At 41.5% G+C, this 20,968-nt stretch overlaps 1 protein-coding gene across 12 annotated transcripts in view; it reads right to left on the bottom strand.

Annotated features, from left to right (window-relative positions):
- Nucleotides 1–20,968, bottom strand: part of mecom (MDS1 and EVI1 complex locus) — a 159,193-nt gene that overhangs the window by 2,196 nt on the left and 136,029 nt on the right. For 2 of the 12 annotated variants that reach the window (XM_023351915.1, XM_023351926.1), the window contains 14 exons: nt 18,804–18,906; nt 18,586–18,699; nt 17,646–17,757; nt 16,887–17,034; nt 16,583–16,763; nt 12,348–13,740; nt 12,149–12,239; nt 10,784–10,810; nt 6,746–6,912; nt 6,524–6,601; nt 4,073–4,242; nt 2,848–2,992; nt 1,005–1,238; nt 526–742 (listed from right to left, as the gene is read on the bottom strand). In XM_023351915.1, coding sequence (XP_023207683.1) covers nt 526–742; nt 1,005–1,238; nt 2,848–2,992; nt 4,073–4,242; nt 6,524–6,601; nt 6,746–6,912; nt 10,784–10,810; nt 12,149–12,239; nt 12,348–13,740; nt 16,583–16,763; nt 16,887–17,034; nt 17,646–17,757; nt 18,586–18,699; nt 18,804–18,906 — 3,180 coding nt within the window. The remainder of the gene's footprint in view (nt 1–525; nt 743–1,004; nt 1,239–2,847; nt 2,993–4,072; nt 4,243–6,523; nt 6,602–6,745; nt 6,913–10,783; nt 10,811–12,148; nt 12,240–12,347; nt 13,741–16,582; nt 16,764–16,886; nt 17,035–17,645; nt 17,758–18,585; nt 18,700–18,803; nt 18,907–20,968) is intronic. The other 10 variants (XM_023351916.1, XM_023351919.1, XM_023351920.1 and 7 more) reach the window with 10 other exon arrangements.

Raw genomic sequence — 20,968 nt, 5'->3', positions numbered from 1 at the left:
CTCCACACTCTTTTAGCTTTTAGCTAAATTGATCAGGCAGAATGATGGGCAGCTGTTAGCTGGAGCCACTCCAAACCCTTAACACAAATACACACAAATACATGCAAACAATGCTGTAAGTAACTACATACATTATATGTATAATTTGTGGTTATGACTGAAAAGAAATAAAACTAATTTAACGTACCTATTCTCCTTCCTATTTGTTAAATCTGTCACCATGTTGTAATATGTTATGAAAATTACATAATGCAGCTTTAAGATTAATTAACAGTTTTCTTATTTCTGGTTTACATCACATCAAATGCATCTTAATAAGAATTGCTTTGTCTGGAAATACATATCAAAAATAGTATTTCTTAATGTTTGATTGTTATTCTTTACTAAATATGAGGTAGATTTTTTTAAATAGTGTTTCAGTGTGGGAGTAAACATGAAGTATTCATGTTTAAGCATTTAGCACATCTTTACCAGGAAACCCAGAAGGAATGGAGGATTGGAGAGAACTGGAACTATTCCTCATACCTGAGACTTGGATTTCCTAAAGAGTGGCTGTTTGACTGCCTTGGCGAGTGATGGGGAGGCAAAGGATCCATCGTCCTCATCTCCATCTCCATCTCCATCTCCATCTCCATCTCCATCTCCGTCACTCAGCTCGCTCTCCTCCATTTTGCGCAGATCCGAGAAACGATGGATGTGATCCAAAGCTGAGAAGCTGCTCTGTTCCTCTTCATGTGAATACCTGGAAGTTAGGAAAAGAGAATAGAATAGAATAGAATGTCATATTAAATATAAGATTTAAGAGTGCTTCTACAAGCACAAATGTTCAATCAAAAAGCTACTAAAATCAGACAGCAAATTATTCATTCAATATTCAAGCAGTGCAACACGATAATTTAATGAAGTATGTAAAAAAATATTTTAAAAACCTCTAAAATATTATTAAATTAAAAAAGGCTTTCAAGAGATGTCTTAATAAGCGGATGATCTCATGTAACATTTACCTCCTAGGAGAGGTTTTGCAGCTGAGGTTTAAATCGTTGGGCTCAATGAAGTCCATTTCATCGTCGCCGACGCTGCTGGGATGCACCTTGACGTCTGTCTTCTGAGGACTGTTTCTCGGCTCCTCTGCTTCTTCCTCCTCTGCATCCAGGTCTTCGCCTTCCTCATCTTCCAGGTCACGTGAGCCGTGGCTGGGCATCAGGGGTTTCCCCTCCTCCAACAGGCCTCCGTTTAGCCTGTGGATTAGGATCATTCACAGAACAATAAATATAAATCCTATCTATACGGTTGGTCTTTTTGCTTTGTAAATGAAAGTAAGTATAGAGAGCTTTGTGTGCTGTTGTGGGTCTTTCAGTTTAAACCATAAACTGTGGAAGTTACGAGATAAACAAAGCAAGAAGTGGAGGATCTGCTGCCGAGCAAAGCCGGAATCCAGTTTGTCATCAAGCTTTTGGGGCCCCTTTGGGCACAGCAGCACTGGGCTGATCACTGCGGCACTTAAATGGAGTGCTCTGCCTCTCTCTTTGTTTATTTTCTCTACTATCTCGTATTCATCTAATAGGCCAAATATTTAGCTGACAGCCCCATTTGCTGGGAGAGTTATGAGAGAGCTGCCAACCGGCCTACTCCTCTATCCCCGAAGAGGGAGAGGGGGCCAGCTATCCAAACTGCTGGAGTCTTAATCTGTCCCTCTGTCTCAGCACCACAGGAAACCACCATTTGGCAAATCATCTGGAACCACATTAAGACTGATTCACTAATTACACTCTAGGACATCTCTCGTCAGCTTGCAAAAATGCCATTTCTTTGCACAAAGGCTTCAGAGAAAAAACGCTGAGAAGTGAACAATGAGAATATCGAAAGTCTAACACAACCCAACAGTATAAGAGAGAAAAAAAATGGGATACCTGAACTGGATTTGTCTGAAAAAAGGGGCTAATATTACAAATTAGAAGAATTGTGGACTGATAGTCATCAGGAGCGAATGTTCTTGCAATGCAGCTCCTGTTTAGAACGGCACACTGACAGGGCAGTGTTCGTGCCGTCCCAAGCTTGCACAGCTGCAAGAAGGAGCTAACTCCAAAGAAGAGAGCGAGAACTCTGTGATTAAGAAAACAGATTCGCTAATTACGCTTTCAAACGTGGTAATTTGCTGAGGATAAAGTATCTATCAGGAGCAGTCAGGAGCACTGCAGTTTGAAAGGAAACACAGGCCGACCCTTTGACCCCACCCCCATCTACACTTTTCCTGTAGGCAGACATGTTGGTTCCAGATGTGGCGGTCTTTCTGCTTCAACCTCCCCTCACCCACAACCCCCGCCACCATTTCTCCTCCATTCTTCTCCAGTTCCCCTCTTGATAGTTTACCACCCGGTCCGGCTCTCACAGGCCTTATCCGCGATCTCCAATCTGTGATCCCACCAACGTGAGACATGGAAAAACAAACGGAGCGACCCAAACGACCCTCCTAACTGCTTTCTGATCTAATCACCACAACAAGAACCAATTTGCATAACGCTCGGACATTTTTGCACACACAAAGATATCTTTCCTTCCCTGTGGCCTAATGGCAAGTAGTATTAAAAGCTCAACGGGAATTCCAAAATCCAGGATTTTATTATCACGGATGATTGGTCTCTCATTAGGAGCCCTAAAAGTAGTGTGGTTAATAACAGAGACTGCCTGAGAGTAAAAAATAATATAAACATAAATAGGGTGATAAGAGGTAACTGTTACATATTAAAGCTACTTGAGTAGTACTTTAATAAAATGGGGAATAATTATTTCAAAGACCTTCAGTGTAGCTGCAGATCTGACAAAGGAAACACGTGAAGCTGTGCTTACCCTTCTTCAGAGGGGTCCGGTGATGTCTGGTTCTGACTTGCGCTGCTAATAAAATTTCTTATTTCATTAAAATAGGAGTCTTCTTTATCGTCCAATATGGCACTGCTGCTGTCCAACTCCGACTGCGGGGATGACATTGCAGTTCCTGCAGAAAAACACAAAAAAGCAAAATGTCAGTTTTATTGGATGATAAACCTCTTCTTCAGTTTTTCTTTTCTTGTCCTATCTCCTCTGGAATTGCCATAAATTTTGTTCCCACAGCATGACACTGCCACCACTATATGTGTAAAATGGGGTGTATGTAGGGTGTAAAAGCAGTGCTCTTTTTGCAAAATTTTGCATTTGGGTTACAAAGTTCATTTTCAGCTTTGGTGAGACCTCAACTAGTCTCACCTGAACAGAGCTCTGTGAGATGCTCAAACTGTGAGATATTGATTTAAAACGTAACTCTTCAAAACCTGGCACTGACCTTTCTGCTATGTTTCTTGGTTTTCTAAATGCTGTTTGTTCACTAATGTTCGCTAATGTTCACTAATGTTCGCTAACAGCACAGCTGAGTTTATACTGAGATTGTTACACGACAAAATGAGGAAATGTTTCAAAATTTTAATACTTTTGCAAGGCGCTGTGTGCATTCTCATTTATTACTCCGTTGTGAAATATTATCTGTTCGTCTCACACCATATATCAGTTTGGCAGTATTCCTGCTGTTTAGGATCAGTTAACATCATTGGTAAATGCAGAACTGTGGTAGAAACCAAATTCCTTTCATTTAATCAGTTAGAAAATATATTGTCTCATGCGCAAAAGAAAAAGCTTAGCTAATAAATACATTTGTATTTGATAGAACATTAGGCATGATTAAGTGGCCGCCTCCCCTGCTGATGTTGGCTTCTGACCAGTTGTCACCACTTGTTCTGCTGATTCAGAATGATGCAACCGAACAAACTTGTGAGCTGTGATATGCTGATGAAAGCAGTTCATTGTAAAAAAAAATAAATATCCAGAGCCAATTTATGCGGAGGTGACGATGGCAGATTTATATAGCTTAATTTGTCATCTTCTAGATTCCTTCAAATAAGGCAGTTTAATTTTATTCTCCTGTACAAAATTATTTATGAGTCTTAAAAGCAAGCAGATCAGTTTTATTTCACAAAATACATAAATTTTAGGAGATTTGAAAAAGGAGACTTCTATGTGAAGATCCGTGTGATATGGGGCTCACCTGACAGGTGGCCGTTTTCATGCTTTTTGAGGTGGCGGTCAAGGTTGGTCTGCTGGCCAAAGCAGCGGTCGCACAGGTGGCACTTGAAGGGTTTCTCCTTGTTGTGAATGTTGCGAATGTGCCGCTGCAGGTTAGAGGAGATGCTGAAGGAGCGGTCGCAGTATTTACACCTGCACAGAGAGCGGATAAAAACGTTCAACAACAAACAGCAACGTAGGAGGAGATGGATAATGAAGCTGGCGTTTATTTCTGTGGGAAACAGAACTGAAATCGGTAATGCCGGACACACCAACACACACATGCCGAGTCCCCCAGCCTCACACATGATGGAAGAGCCTGTTTAAGGTGAAACAGCTCTGCTCTCTTATCTCCAGCCAGCGCAATAAAGCTGCATTCTTCTCTCACAAAATAAGCACGCAACGGATTTGGTTCAAGCCCTGCAAAATTAGGGGCTCCTGCCAAGTTTCTTCATGCAAAATTATACGAGAAGATTACATCTTTTTTGCTGGTGGAATTAGCTCGCTCTCTTGGCTGTCCCTCAGGAACCCTCCTGGTTATCTCCACACAAGAAAAAAAGGAATTACAATAAACAGCGGTGATCTTTTTTAATGGCATGCCAGCACGTAGAGTTGTGGGCTATCAGGCTGGGGCAGGAAAGGCCTACATCTGTCTTATTCTCTCCCCTGTGGTCAATAGGCCTCCTCCAAACTTTGGGCCAACATTCTTCCACCTTGGTAACTACAAAGCTGAAAAACTTCAGCAAGGGTATATTCATTATCCAAATACAGCTAAGGTGCAAAAATGAATTTCTGCGTTCACAATGAAATAAACACAAAACAAAGTGAGAAAAATTTGGTTTAAGAACCACAGTAACACAAATGAGGGTATGGGGGTAGGGGGGGAATCCTTAATATCATGACAACCCCATTGGACAGCAAGAAAGTCTCACTTGAATCAAAAGCTTGCAGCTTGCTTTGAGTCTGGCCTCATAACTGCAAGAGAAATGACCACAGCTGCTAAGTCTGGACTTCTCATCTCCCCAATTTTCGACAAACTTCTCCTCACCACAACCCCCGCGCCCCCTGTCCCCTCCCTTCTCCACCCCACAGTTCTGTCACCAAAGCAACAGTTATCATTTTTCATTGGGTAAATTATTTAGCAGTGGGATAATTATTCCAAGCTTATGGCATAGGAAAACACACATAAACTCTGTTCAAACTGTGGTCTGGTAATCCCTGGGAAAATGTCTGTGTCTTGCTAACAAACGACCTTTTTTTTTTGTACTTTTATTTATTGTTCGAACTGAAATTTGCTGCTTTCTTTTGCAGAAGAGGAAATGTTAGATTCCCTATTTCAGATTTGAGTTAATATGTTTTTGTGCAAATTCTCGGTGAGAGAAAAAAAACCCTGTTAGTTTCATAAAGTGCAGAAAGACCGATGGAGATGGAGAAGCTAGCACAAAGTTTTCAAAGCACAACACGCCTCTTTGTTACCCAAATGTAGAGACAGCATCCAACACTAAGTCACACTCCTTTCTTTTTTTTCGGCTGAACAGAGCTCTGCAAGATGTTCACACTTTGAAATAATGTAATATAACCTAACTTTGCCTTAAACTTCTTCACACTTTAGTCCTGAGTTGTCTCCTTTGTTCCTTCAGGACGCTTCTGGTTCACTAATTTTCTCCAACACACCTCTAATGCTTTCAAAGAACAGCTGGATTTATACAGTGATTAAATCACACACATGCAGATTTGCTAATTAAGTAAATAAAAATCTGATAATCCTTCCATTCCACTATAAGGTTTGTGTTGATGCAGTCCATAGAATTCCAATAACATACACTTAAGCTTGTGGATGTAATGTGACAAAACATACAAAAAATAAAGGTCATAGCATACAGACAGAGACAAATCTAGCTTGCAATGGGCCCTAAACAGAACAAGTCATTTGACAACCTTAATTAGTACCACTGCTCAACAGGGCTTCATTTATAGCTCTTTCATATTATTTATATCATATAAGTTTAATATTTCTTCTATGTCTGACATTAATAATATTAAGCTTTTCTGCATTAAATTAATGAATAGAAATAGGGCACTATGTGTTTACAGACAGCTTAATCTCCAAGTCATTTCAAATGATGTTTTTTTTTTGATAGCACCCAGGATAACTTGTTTTTTTTTTGTCCTTTTGACAAAGATACATATATTTTATTTGTTTAGACAAAATTTGTTGTTCTAGTTAGGGTTCTGAAAGTATGCAGAAGAGGGGACGCATAAAACTGAAAGTTCTTTTTGTACAAACGATAAAAGTTACAACTTAATTTTGTGGTCTTCTTTGAAAATCCCTCCACTCTTGGAGGTCTTCTGCTTCTGAGATTCCTAGTGTGCTTATGCCTCGGGCCGACTCTACAACAGTTAAAGGTTTCTAGAGTTCATACAGCAGGATTACCTGTATGGCTGCTCTCCAGTATGAGTCCTGAGATGGCGAGTCAGGTTGGCAGAACGAGGGAATATTTTTCCACAGTATCTACAAAACAGTTACATTCATTTGCAGTGCTTAACATATGCAATTTTAACAAGTGTTTTTTTTTTTTTTTAAACAAATGTACATTTCCGTCCTCGGACAAAATAAATAATCAAACTGCTCTTATCAGATCAGTGCCAGAGCTACCTGCATGTGTAGCGCTCCTTGCCCTTGCGCAACAGTGTCTCTGGAAGAGTGGAGGGTGGAGCTCTGAAGTCGAACATGGACGGAACGGAGCGCAGCAGTTCTCCCGACTCTGGCTTCAAGGAGCCAAATGTCTCCAGCTTCTCCGCCATGCTCTCAATGGCCGTCATCTGCGGAGAGAGGCGATTGGAAGGACATTAGGGCTGAAGCCTTTTCTGTCTTGAAATGCAGCAGTGTTTTGTACATGCAAAGCTGGAGTGTCCGCTTTTGTTGCTATAGACTGAAAATTCTCTTTCCAATTTAAAAGATTACTTGATTTTCTTTTTAGCACATTGTTGAATCTGATTGCAACATCCAACCAAACATACACAACAAAATGTAGCACCCAATATAGTGTAACAGCATGCTTAATGGAAATGATACAGAATATACAACTTCATTATATTTTATGTGCCATGTAATTCTTGTAACAAAGACAAAAAAGCAATTACAGAATTGCTTATGATACACCTAAAACTTTCTGAATGACCACTGGCAGCTCATTTACAGATTTGTTTACATCGTTGACTGATGTGTGTTGTTTACCGGCATCATACAAGTTGAATAGAAGTGAAACAGGTATTGGGTGCATTTTTATCATGACATTCATCAATGATTCATGCATCACAAGGTGAAACAGCTGATATGGAGCATGACAAGTGGATCTGACACTGATTCATAACTTTTCTGCAACAAACACATGTCATCTTCCCATTTATGATCAACAGCAAGCAGCTGTGCAAATCTAAATGTTAAATGCAGCCAACAAATAATCATAAAGCATGCATGCAATAAATACATACACACACACACACATGCACACACACACACACACCCGCACACACACACACACACACACACACGCACACACACGCACACACACACACACACACACACCCACACACACGCACACACACACACACACACACACACACACAGGGGATTACAGACTACAGCCAATCTACTAATGAAACTGAACATTTACTTTCATCAGAACTCTCCAAGGAAATGTGTGCTGGGTAGACACACATGAGCAGAAAAAAAAAGCTCTGGTGGTCTTAGTTGATTAACTGCCTGGAAATGTGCACAAAACGGAAACTATACGTATGTGTGTGAGAAAGAGGAATGTGTCTATAATGTGTTTTTATGTGCGTCTATTTATATGAGTAAAGAGCATGTACGTTGTATGTGAGGCTGATTCTACCAGCTCAGTGCATATCTGTGTGTTTTCAGGTAGAGCGGCATGCCGGCGTGTGTGTGTGTGTTTTGAACGTGTGTGTGGCAGAGGAGTGATTCATGTCCACTGCTGGGCTGTAAACCATTCTGTGCACAATGTGGGCAGACAGCACATTCGTCAATATGAAAGATGTTGACATTACTGATCAAGGGCCAGACACGGGTAATAATGATATCGCTGTGCTGAGAGGGGCGGGATGTTGGGGAGGAGAGGAGAGCTGCAGGGGGGAGTGAGAGGTGGGGGTCTCAGTAGGCCGCAGGGCCTGTCAGACCATCGTAGACACACACATGCACACACACAAAGTTTTTCTTTTTTTCCTCCATCTTTTAAAGGGGCCACACAAATTTGCATTATTTTACGTGTATTGAATTTTCAGCCTGTTTCTTCTTCTTATTTCAATAAGAGGACAAATCAGTGTTGATTCAGGTCCTCCACCGGAGCCCTGCTCCAACTCTGACATTCCATCTCCCGCTTTCACCCCCTGTCACTCTCGGGCTTCTCGCCAAGAATGACAAGACAGGAAGAGAAGAAACAGAGGATGAAAACTGGAGAAGAAGAATATGATGGAGGACTTGATGATTACAGGAGGGGGGAAAAAGAGGAATGCAACAGGAAAGAAGGAAGAAGAAGAAGAAAAAAGAGAACATGCAAACGAGGCAGTGAAGGGTCTGGAAGAAAGAGGAACTGATGGTTGATGGATGGCGCCGAAGTTCAGAGTTGGGAGCAAGTGATTAAGAGTGACGGCCGAGTGTAAAGTTCCTGCCGCAGCCGTCGACAGTCCCACCGAGGGAGGATGTGGAGTGTCAGGACTGTTTGATTATGAATATGCCAGCGTTACACGGCATGAATCAAAGTGCGACAGAGAGAAAGCTAGAGCGAGCTCGACGGAGATGAAATGCTTTCACATCTTTTCTGGAAATACAATGTGTATCTCATCGGGCTTGTTTCAGAAATTGCGAAGAAGTCAGTTTGCCTGCCTCTCTTGATGAGAATCCATAAATCTCGGGAACACTAGGGCCTCTACGGCTGTCGGCAGTATCATGTTTGTCCGATAAGACTTTTCTTTGAGCTCACTCTCGGCTCCATCTACTGGGGAATTCGGAACGGTTTCCAAACTGTTTTTTTAGCACCGCAAATCTTGATCTCTGCCAGGATTTTCAAATGTAAGAGTTTATGTGTTTCACATAAAACATGAATATTACTATGCCTTCATTTTCTGCTATTGGTAAATAATTTACACATTTTCTTAGCTAGATTGTACAAAATCAGTCTAAGAAATCTCCCTCAGAGTCTGATATGCATGTCAGTTAGTTTGATAAGGTCACCGTTTGGCCACCTACATCTCTGTGCAAGACACCAACACGAACCCACCCACACTTTTGGGCGATCATAAACACAACTCATACCTCCCGAAACTCCCTGTCTTTTCCCAGGAGGGAGCACAAATGTGTCTGTGAAGTTGCTTGTTGCTATAGTGTCGCTCTGGGACCAGGACTTGATTGGCTATCTTCAGATGTCAGTGATGCTGTTAGGGCCTTAATTAGCGAGATGCATTCTCAATTGTTGATCTTTATCGGGAACCAGATGTTTGGAGGGAGGGTCTGCCCCTCCTCACCTCCCTCCCACCCCAACAGAATCCCAGAGAGACTGTTACCCGTTCTCTAATGCAGCATAGACACACCCCAATCCCACCAACCACTACACACACACAAACAAGGACACCTTGCATTTATCCCTCCCATCCACTCATGTAGGGGAAAAAAATCTCTCTTCATTCACCAGCTAAGCAAACACGTGTTAAGAGCTGTTAGATGGAGAGGGTGTAACTCAGCTGGAAATTCCCTCTTTAAAATGTTCTACGTTAATTAGAGTAGAGAGTAAATGTAAAGATGTTACCTCAAATAAATAAAGCATGCTCAGTTACAGTGTCTTGCAAAAGTACTTTATGTCCTTTATGGTATGATGTCATTGACTTATATATAGTAGAGCATGGTTATGTAATGGAGAGAACAAGATAAATTGTTCTTGAAAATTTTAACAGAGAAAAATATCTGAAACGTGCGGCTTACATTTCTATTCAGCCTGTCAAGTCAAAACCCAGCAGATGCACCTTTTGCTGTGACTCTGATGGACTTTTCTGTCTCAGATCAAATAAAACATGCCTGCAGCGTGATGCTGCCAATGCATCACTGTTGAAATGAAATCTGATGCCCATTTGGACCAAAAAAGTTTTATTGTGGTTTAATCAAACCAAAGCAAATTCAGCGTTTATTCTCAACCAATCCTCTAAAGCCTTCATCGGCTAAATCACACAAAGTTGGATCCTTCTTAACTTGCTGACTTCTGAAGGGAAATGGCTGTACTGGTCTTTATTTGGAAATATCACACTGATAGGGTTGAATATACTATAAAATAAAATATTATATTAATTATGTGCTATTTTGTCTTAGTCTACCACGTAGAATATTAAAAGTAAAAAAAAAAGGGTTAAAAAGAGACAGAAGGTAAAACTTTTCAATGTTCTTGAATACTTTAGCAAGGCACTGTACATGTAACATAATATCACGCAATGCACAAATTAAATATACAAATAAGAATCGTAGTGATATGTCAGTGATTACATTTTGTGCTCTGCTTGTGTGCGATGGTGACAGGCTGAAGCCATGCAAATGTCCTTGTGTAAACTCCTATTCAGCCCATGCATGAGTTACGATTGAGGGTCTGACTGGTAGAGGACCAGCACTCCAGGTCAAAAATGAACTTACCCAAGTTCTCTGATCTGGCAAACGAAACTGAGGGGCGGAAGAGAGGGAAAAAAGAAGGCAGTCAGAACCAAGGCGTGGTGGATGAATCAACACATATTGCTACAGAGAGGAAGGAGGAATCTTGGTGCAATTAACTCTGAATGAGCAATGGAGTGTCTGTCTCTTGTGTTATGGCAGAGGTTTGACTGGAGAGACTAATAGTTTCCAACACGCTATGGTGTTCAATAAGCTCATTATGGGAGGTTACAATTCCAACTGCAGAATATAATCTAACCCAGTATTGGCTCGCAGTAAAATTTCCTGCCAGGAAATAATGAGATGAATCACTCAAGGTTTTGAAAAGTATCCCCAGTCCCTTAAGTTTTGCAAACTCTATTTTAACATGCTGCTCACAACTGAGTCAGGTGACCGATACTGAACCCCCACTAAAGTCTACAGGAGAACCTCTCGCCTAGTCTGGCTTAGACCTATGCAAGTCGGGCGTTTGTGGGAATGATTTGTGTGTCCAGACATCATAAAGTCATAAAGATGGCCTAAGCACTCTGTTAGTGTTTCTACTGATAGGACACCTCATTAGGGCGTGTGGGACGACCATGTGGCTGCTGCAGGCTGGGCCATGCCGCAGTCTGGACAGGAGACATAAATCAGACAAATGAAACAGCCTGTAAAAACCAGACCTGAAACGGCCTGAAAAAAGGGAAGGGAAAAGAAAAAAAATCATACGCCTGAGAAAGTGGTGTTTTCACTTTCCGACGGACCGTTCTCACCCGCAGGGTAAGATTGAACAAATGAACGTGAAAGCGACGTGTCATATACCCACACACGCACACACACTGGAGTACATACGCAGACACTAGCCTTCTGTGGAGCCTCACACTGAAAATGCTGGCACAGAAAAGGCAGGGGCAGAAATCATTGCTTTAAGAGCATATCATTTTTTTATACTGTAATCAAAGACACATTATGAGAAGATGTGTCACAATGTGGCCTTTCTTTGTGCCACATCTGGTTTAGATAGTCAACAATGGGCTTAACAGGCAGTAGCTTGTATAAAACTGGGGGTGCATACTTATCCTCATTAATTCTGTTTGGCCAGTCTGGGACACCCATTGTGAATAGGAGCCTCTCAGAAAAAAATCATAATATTCACAGACAGGGTCAGCAATTGCCCTCTCAATTCTAAACCTAGTTTCCAAGAATTTAAGATTCAAGTTGTAGTGTGGCTAAAGTCATCCAGAATTTAGTTAATTTAATCAAATTAATCTGAATTCCTGTCATTACAAAACACGACCAGAAGGGAGGAGTACTAATACCCCCTTTACTCTATGCTGCCCAAGCTTCTACAGTGCTATAGTCAGAACTTACTTGTGGATGGAAAAGGAAGCCTGGAGTTGGCCGCATGTACTTGTCTTTCAGAGTCTCAAACGGATCGCTCATTCTCCTCTTCTCAACCCTGCTAATAGTAGATTTCTATCAGCTCGTGTTGACTGCATAACCATAAACAGAAGTGCCCGTCTTTGCTCTTACAATATGCAATTAATGGAGATACTGGGAATAACAATACCTGTAGATAGGGTCCATGAAAAAAGGTGTGGGCCTGGCATGCTGTAAGGAGGTGTCTGCTTTTGGAACATCCACTGCTCTCTTCGCCTCTTCAAAGCTTTTGTTCTTCCTGGTCTCCTCCTGACATGGAATCTGTCCACGGCCCCGGGAACCCAGGCTTAGATCGAGTGGCTGGTCCTGACCAGTAACATTTGCAACATCGGTTTTGATGGGAACAAACTGGGACAATTTGCCCTCCTTTCGCTTGGTAGTGAGGTCAAATGGTGACTCAGATGACTTGCTTTGAGCCTTCTTGCAGTCATCTCCTGGCGACTGTGGCTCACCCTTCACGCCTGTTGGTCTGAGGTCCCTGTCTGGCAAGGGGTAAACTGGTGGAGAGAAAGTTGGGAAGAAAGGCAGTGGAAACATAGAGGGGTAGGGGAGAGACCCAACCTTCTTGTCCTGCAAGCCAGCCAGTCCAGCTGAGCCAAAATATTTCTCTGCAATAGAGGCAATGGCCTTAATAGAGTCATTTACAGCCCCTGTTACAGCCGTGTGCTCGTCTAGTGACGACTGCATAAGGGATTGGCCTGGAAAGCCTTTAGCAGTACTGCTCCCTATCAAGCTGGGACTTTGAGGGTCTCTCTCAGTGGCCTTTCTCCTGGGACCTTTGCCATTTTCTCGAGCAACTCCCCTCTCCCTTTCACTGTCCATGTCGCTTTCGAGTTCAGAGCCCGTTGTGCTCTCAAGATCACTCCCACTTGGTGTGCTGACGTCGTCCACATCGCTGCTTTCAGATTGGTCACTTTGCTTGTTCTGCTGTTTTGTGGACACCGAAGAGCCCTGATTGGGAAGTTCTGAGTCATGTATGTCGTTTCCAGGTGAACTGCCATTTTTGCACAGAGCTTTTAACAGTTCTTGAGACTCCAGAGCGCCAGGGCTCGGAGGAAGCAAAGGACTTTTCCTTAGTTCTACACCAGGCCCTGTAACAGGTGCATGAGCTGTCTGTCTAATAGGAGCGGAGGTGGCAGGAATGAGCTGTGGCCGGTGATATAGTCCAGAAGGAAACAGGCCGGGGAAGCTGAAAGGAAATGCTGGGGCTGCAGGGAAAGTAAGCCCACTATGGTGGCGGCTTGCGCCGAAGTAATCAGCAAGTCCAGCGCTGCTGTGACCGAGCGTGAGAGCTGATTTGTCTAAGCCAGGGGTACCAGGGAGTGGTAAACCCTGTGCAAACAACCCCCCTGCTGTGAAATGATTCTTTCCTTCACAGAACCGCCGGTGTTTGTTGAGGGACGAGGTGGTGCTGAACATTTGCCCACAGTCCTTGCATTTTATCTGTGTGCGACAGTCAGCATGCATGCGTTTGTGCCGGCAAAGGTTAGAGAACTGGGTATAGGACTTGTGGCATACCTCACCTGCAGGGACACAGAGACAGACGGAGAATGCATTAATGCCCTGACACACTGAACCATAAACACTAGTGTGGAAAGGATAACATGTCTTCACATCTCTAATCGATATCCATTTGAATGACTAAGTGTGGGGAGGAGAAAACACCATTAGTGCTTATGCTCATTTTCCCATCACTGTGACCGTTTAGTTTCCAGCAAACAAAATTAAAAGGTGTGTCCAGATCCTGGCATTGTGAAGGAATCTGCTTGGCTGATGATATGAGTCAGTCACTGCCACTCATCACCTGCACATCAAACCAGATTCCCAGGAATCTTTTGGCCCATTGTCCTCCCAGGGACGCTCCCAAGGAGTCCACAAACAGTCACACGTAGACACTCATTTGGACAGGCAGACACATTCACAGAATATTCTCATAACACAAAGAAATGAAATCACACACAACCACGCACGCAGGCATGTAGACATAAAGATACACACTTTCTCAGCCGCATGCAGTACAATGGCTCTATTTTAAGTTTGTAAAGGAAGCAGAGTTGAATGAATCCTATCCTGCAGTCCAGTTCCCAGGGACAGGTCTCACGTCCTCTGCTGCCTCTCTTCCCTCTCCCCCCTCTGGGCCTCTCGAGTCAGCCCCTCAGCCCCCTCACCTTGTCCCCATGCCTCAGGCCATGTCATCCTGCGCTTAGTGACCTTCCCACAGTCAATTGGGCTGTCACTCTGTCTTGGCACCGGTGTACAGTAACAACACCCGATCCAAAAACAAACCAAAGTTTGATTTTATCTGTCATCACTATTAATATGTCAACCTTATCTGTGTTTGACATTTTATTGGATATTGGAAGAGTTGAAAAAGACATGTTTATATTGTTTTCTATTTTCTTTTTGCAAGTCACAAATGTCAGTTTTGAGATACATATCGCTCCTAGTTGTCTGCTTCCACGCAATAGGATTCTTTATAGATGTGTTGTTCAGACTATTAATAAGAATTTGATTCTTGGAGGCATATATATGTGTGTGATTGATCTAGCTCAGACTGGTATTGGATGTTGAAGTAGAGGTAAGGGAAATTTTATGGCTCACTCTCCAATTAGACCTCTGCATACTTTGGATGTCTTCCAGGCAAGAGAGGCAAATGAAAAAGATGGAGAGGAAGAGCAGTATTTGGGGAAGCACATTTACATAAACAGTCTTTTGAGGACTCATAGATCTAGAGAGCTGGAGCAAATGTGCTTTAAAGAGCAATTTTTTTAAAGAAGGAACACTTTATGTCATTAGTATTCAAGTACCCAAGTAGTCAAAATGCCAAAAACATTTTGAACAAAATGACAATTTGTCACTTAAACTGCTCATAATCTTTCTTGTTATTTTTTGACTATTTTTCGCCATATTTTGATTTTTGATGTTTTGCACATTTTTGTACAATTGTAAAATTCTCTCTCTCCAAGCAACCATCGGACACGGACATTACATGTATAGACAATAAAGACTATATCACAAAAACATTTTTGTCTGGCAGATGGTTAAGTGCACTTTGAACCACGACTTAGCTGTAACTCCTCCCTTGCAGCAGACATGGCCACTGAGGTAGTCAGGTTCCTTTAGATCACATTGAAAAGTCAGAGAAGCTATAAAGTGTGTGTTTAACAAGCAGGGCTACAGGGCCTGAACAAACTTTAACAAAAGTCTTTTGATCATAAATCATAAATAATGTGACATTTATCGACACACAGCTCACACGTATTACACACCGAACGTGAGATCTGATCCATAGCTTAAGTGACGTAATCAGCCATTACTAAACTGAGAACCAATCATGTAAACACATTCAGGAAAGAAGAATGGGAGATGAGTAATAGAGAGTTGAGTGCTTCCGTCTCACAGAAAAGTGTTAAGACACACACATCCTCGACACATTGCGTGCACTGAGATACAAACAGAATCCTGTGAATGTACAGAACTTCTTTCCAAAACACATACATGTCCTTCAACGGCAGTCGGTCAAACAAACATCTTACAGACACACACATGATCTTGTCCAGACAGCTGTCACATTTCTCTGTCTTTTTTTTTAACAGAGCCATTAGTTGTTTTTAAACCTGCATATTTCCTGCTGATTACAGCAAATGGACTATTCGCAGGGCTGTACATGTGGTTGCTATTTATGAGGAATGGTGAACATGGAGGAGGCAGGAGAGGAGAAAAAGAGAGAGGGGAATAATGAGGTCTTCAATGGAGATGCAGTCATTCCTGCCTATGCATATATATATATATATATATATATATATATATATATATATGTGTGTGTGTATATGTGTGGGTGTGTGCCTGAAACGCAGGATGCATTAAGTGTGTTGACAGGTTTGTATAAGTTTGCATAAGTATAAAAGAAGGAAAGAAAAGAAAAAGACTGAAGGGGCAAAGGGGAAAGATCACAGTGCTTCAGGGGAAAGAGGAGATCAGATCTCTTGTGGTAGTGAAAGTGTGAAAGGTCAAAATGTGTTTGGGTCTGGCTGGTGTTGACGAGAGGGGGCGTAAGTGTATGCTTAAGTGAGCAGGCATCCTAGAAAAAAAAAGGCTGTTAGCCCCTCTGTCTTCACCAGATCACACTTGGTCACTGTGACAAAGTGGCAGGCCGGTATTACTATACAAGCAGAATATGAAGGTGCTGAGGCAGGAAGAAAACAAACTGCACAATTCTTGTTTAGACATAAATAGTACAAAAAAATGTCAGAATAAATGACATTACAAAAAGCTGAAAAAAGATCAATTACAGTTTCTGCAAAATCATAATTTTTTTGTCATGAAGTCGTGTTGTTATTGTTATAATGTACTGAGGAGACTTACATAGGTAGGGTCTTAGTGACTTACACATGAAGGGCTTGACACTGCTGTGAATGTGCTTATGCTGCTTGAGGCCCGAAGACGTTGCAAACGTCTTTCCGCAGTCGGAGCAGGCATGGGCCCGAGCCCCGACGTGCTGAGAGCGAATGTGCCTCTGCAGGTTACTGGGGTCTGTGAACACCTGCTGGGGGAGCAACCAAAGAGACACACAGGGGAGTTACTATGTGATTCAGCTAAAGTGTGCAGAAAAAGAAAAGGAGTGTGTAGAAAAGAGCCATTTGTTAAACAGTCCCTTCCATCACTTTACCTTTGAGCAGTTTTCACATTCATAGTGCTTGCCACTGTCATGCGACATCTGATGTCGGATCAAGTTTGATTTCCAGTTGAAAGCCTTGGGGCACTGATCACACTTGTATTCCCTCTCCTCAGAGTGCGACTGACTGTGGTTCTCCAAACTGGAGGAAGACAAAATGAGAAACCAACAATCAGAATTTGTCAGATTGCTTGGGGTGCCTTACAAAAGTATCTACCCTCAAACTTTCTCAAATTTTGTCATTATTATTTGCCTTGTATTTCAGTCACTCTATCTTCCCATCGAAGCTTTCCTTCCTTACTTTAAACACATCTTCTAATGACATTGTTTCAAATATTGCCCTGGTTTTTGTTTACTTTTCTGATGAAATTTAAAAGTGATGCATTAACATATCTCTGTGAGAAATTCAAGGCTTAAATTCTTATCATAACTTTACTCCCCATTAAAGTTCTCCATAACTCTACCACTGATGTGCCTGTTGTGTTCCTTGGTCTTGATGATGTTGTAGCTTACTAATATTGTCAGAAACCAGCCATATTTAAAATAAATTTATTTACATGCATATAAATAAATCTCTTTTTCCTAATTGGGTGATTTTTGAAAGCAGTAAATTTTATTTAATGTTATCATGGAAAGGAGAGCGAAACACATGCACATGCCAGACTTTTTAGGTGTTTGTAAAATAAAAATGAAAAGGACACTTTTTTTTTCTATGGTAATTCAGGTGGTTGGATATTTCTGTTCACTTCATACCTCTGGACATCAGGGAAGACCTGGTCACACTCCTTACACTCATGTAGGCCATGAGACATATGAAGGGGCCGCAAATCTTGAGGTTCTTGAGCTGTCAGGTCAGCGTCCCCTCCTATGCACAAAAGAAGAACATAAGGACATATTATCCATGAATTCTACAAGAAGATTTACAGACTTGCACAAAGATAAAGACTTACGAGGTGTATTGCATAGCTCCTTCCTCCCTGATTCAAACTTTCTAAAATCTCATACCAACTTATTTCTTCAAATATTTCAGATGATTCTCTACGTCTAGTTCTATCAAATGTTCACATTTTATCGTTTTTGAATGGTATTTCTTAAATATCCATCTGACATTAGGGTACACTCTACTCAATTGACGTGGGAGTTTGTTTTATTTACAGTGAAATAAAACTCTGATCACTCCGTCATGCTGTCTGCCAACTCATAAAAAGGACTTTAACCCATAGGAACAGCATAAGAAATCTGAGAGGGTTTGAAACCCTAACATGCATTGCCTATACTTGAAACAAGTTGGCATAATTACACAAATAAATGAAGCTTTGTTCCACAAGGTTATTTGACCCAAAACCTAAAGTATATGTCTTACCTCAATTGCTCCTTTTTCCACAGAACAATTGAAATGAAGACTAATTGTGATTTTACTATAAAATGTGATTATTTTTCCATATTACCTACTTCCAGTCTCAAGAAACAACGATCTTTGTTAAACATCTATCGTGTATAGGTTTAGATAAATCTCTGCTTCCTATTTGTAGACTCATCCCTTCACAGTTTATTCCTCTGTGATCTCAACTTTAGCACCTAACACAGATATCTGTTCACCCTCTCCAGCCGCTCATCCATCTTGTCACTCATCACAGGTCAGAGTTTACAGCAGCATAAAACAGGCATGCCTGTTTAGAAACAGAATTCAAACCTGGGTTGAGGAAAGCAGAGGGAGGCATCCCACACGGCTCCTTTTGATGATCCAGCAACTCGTTGCGGGACTCAAAGTGCTGGTCGCAGTCCTCACAGCGGTACTGCCTCTCCTCTGCATTGTGAAAAAAAGAGAAGCTTTTGAATACAAAGTGAAATGTCTACAAAAAATTGCATTGAAAGTGGAAAAAGTTGTGCATTTGTGTGTTTGATGCATACCATGAATATCAGGAGCCATTGTGTCGCAGAAATACTCTTCAGCCTTCATGAAAAGTAATAGTTCCTCGCCAGGAAAAATCTCTCTAGTGACTTTGTAGAATATCTGTAACACACAATATATATATTTTAGTGATTTAAAAGACATGTTTTTTGGATAAAGGTAAGATAAAGCAGCACTGAACAAAGCTACTGATGTAACTTGTTCAGTTTTTGCAGCTTGTCCTGGTCTATGGAAAAGGAAAAGTGTTACTAAAAAAAGGGAAAGAATTCTAACTTTAATCTCAAAATGCTGAGATTAAAGTTAAAAGAACAGTCAACCTTCTGAGAGAAAATCAAAATGTCCTTTTTTTTCAGCGGCCCTAATCTTCTTCCGTACTGGTTGAATGTTTATAGCACAATTTATATTTTTTACACACTACCACAGTTGAGCAGCAGCGAATGTCCCTCAAGGTAGTTCCTGGTGCATAAACACACACATAAACACACAGATTTCCGCAGTTGTTTACATGGTTAAAACACCACAAAGCTACCGCAAAGGATTACCATACACATGAAAATACACTCACTCATTAACTTGTAATTAATCATCTTATGAGACATCCATCTTTGAATATATGAATGAAAGCACAAACAACTATCCTACTGAATAAATACACAGCCTCATGACGACGCACTGCAAAAAATTACCGTGGGCAGGAAGTGGTAAATTACTGTGTGGACAGAAAGCTTGCTAATTCAACAGCGAGAAAATAAACAGACAAACTGCTGAAGAAGCGGTTGAGTTAAATTAAATTCATCAGCTAAGAAAGAATCTCCAAGCAGGAAAGTAAAACCACCTCTACATGCTTTCATTTTAAACCAAGACATGCTCCACAAATTTCTTCTCCAAAACATGCAAACAATATGGCATGTACTGCACAAAGGCCTGCTGAGCAGGTGAGTGTCTATTTAGGCAAAGATGGGGGCGGTCACATTAAAGAATCAGCTGAGAGACCCTGCGACTGCGGAGCTTCCCATGGACACACAATGGCCTTTCTCTGCAAAACAATCACACATGGGGTTATTTTCAGCACGCTTTGGACGTTAAACATATCAACTTCCTCTGCTGTGTCAACATGACAATGATGATGGAGGAATTTATTAGAAATGCATTGGGGGATTGATGTGCAGCGGGTGAGAAAATGCTTCTGGGAAGCCGTGGATCACAGGTAGGCGGCTCATGAAGGGAATTCTTGAATAACGCGGCTGCAGCAGCAGAGCCACAGCGGTTCCATGTCAGGTTGCGATAAGTATCTTTGTCGAAATAAGGATAATGAGGTATTCTGTAGCACATAGCGCTGTTGTGTCTGTCATTGTTCCTACGTCTGGAAAATGACATCATACTCAGAATTACACTAGCAAGTCAGGAAAAGGAATATATACATTTTAACACCTTACTGCCTAACTTTATTTATAATTGTATGAAAAGATTACTTATGTCAAGTAGAAGTTAAATCAAATAAGAGATTGATCATTTTAATATATGTGATGTGTAGTGTATAAGTATTGGTGTAGCTAAAATAGGCTAAGTCAGTGGTTCCCAAAGATTTTCTGGGCCCCCCTATGGATTTCAATAAAACCTCCCCAAAAAAGAAAAAAAATCAACTGGGTACACACATCGTTCAACCAGACAGAAACCTATACACAGATTTTGTTTTCAAACTCCACTGAAGTTTATTTCACACTTCAGGTTGGAATAAAATTCACTACAAACCATCTTTACAGTGAAACACTTTTGTGTAACTTTTTTTTTTTCATTCATCCATACTGCTTCCTGCGCCCCACCCCCCTGCAATGGTACTGTGCCCCTCCTAGGGGGCGCGCCCCACATTTTGGGAACCACTGGGCTAAGTAATTAGGAATAACACCAGATGGCAGAAAAGGGAATCAAATATGATCTTTGGTAGGTGTGGAATATGCATCAACAGGCAATGGTGAAATAAATGTGGCACCCTGGCTACATCGAGGCTGGAGATGGTTTTGACATTTTGAGAGTATTGTCCAACAATGCCTGCTTGTCAGACTGATTGAATAACACTGAGTTGCAAAGTCAATGAAGCGGCCTTCTCAAACTCTAAGCAGCATGCTTAAGCAGAGATAAAGAACCGGTGACAGATTGACAGGCA

Source organism: Xiphophorus maculatus, chromosome 18 (assembly GCF_002775205.1).
Source record: "Xiphophorus maculatus strain JP 163 A chromosome 18, X_maculatus-5.0-male, whole genome shotgun sequence".
Classification (NCBI taxonomy): domain Eukaryota; kingdom Metazoa; phylum Chordata; class Actinopteri; order Cyprinodontiformes; family Poeciliidae; genus Xiphophorus; species Xiphophorus maculatus.
Note: the sequence above shows the minus strand (reverse complement) of the source record. Positions and strands in the feature narration are given on the sequence as shown.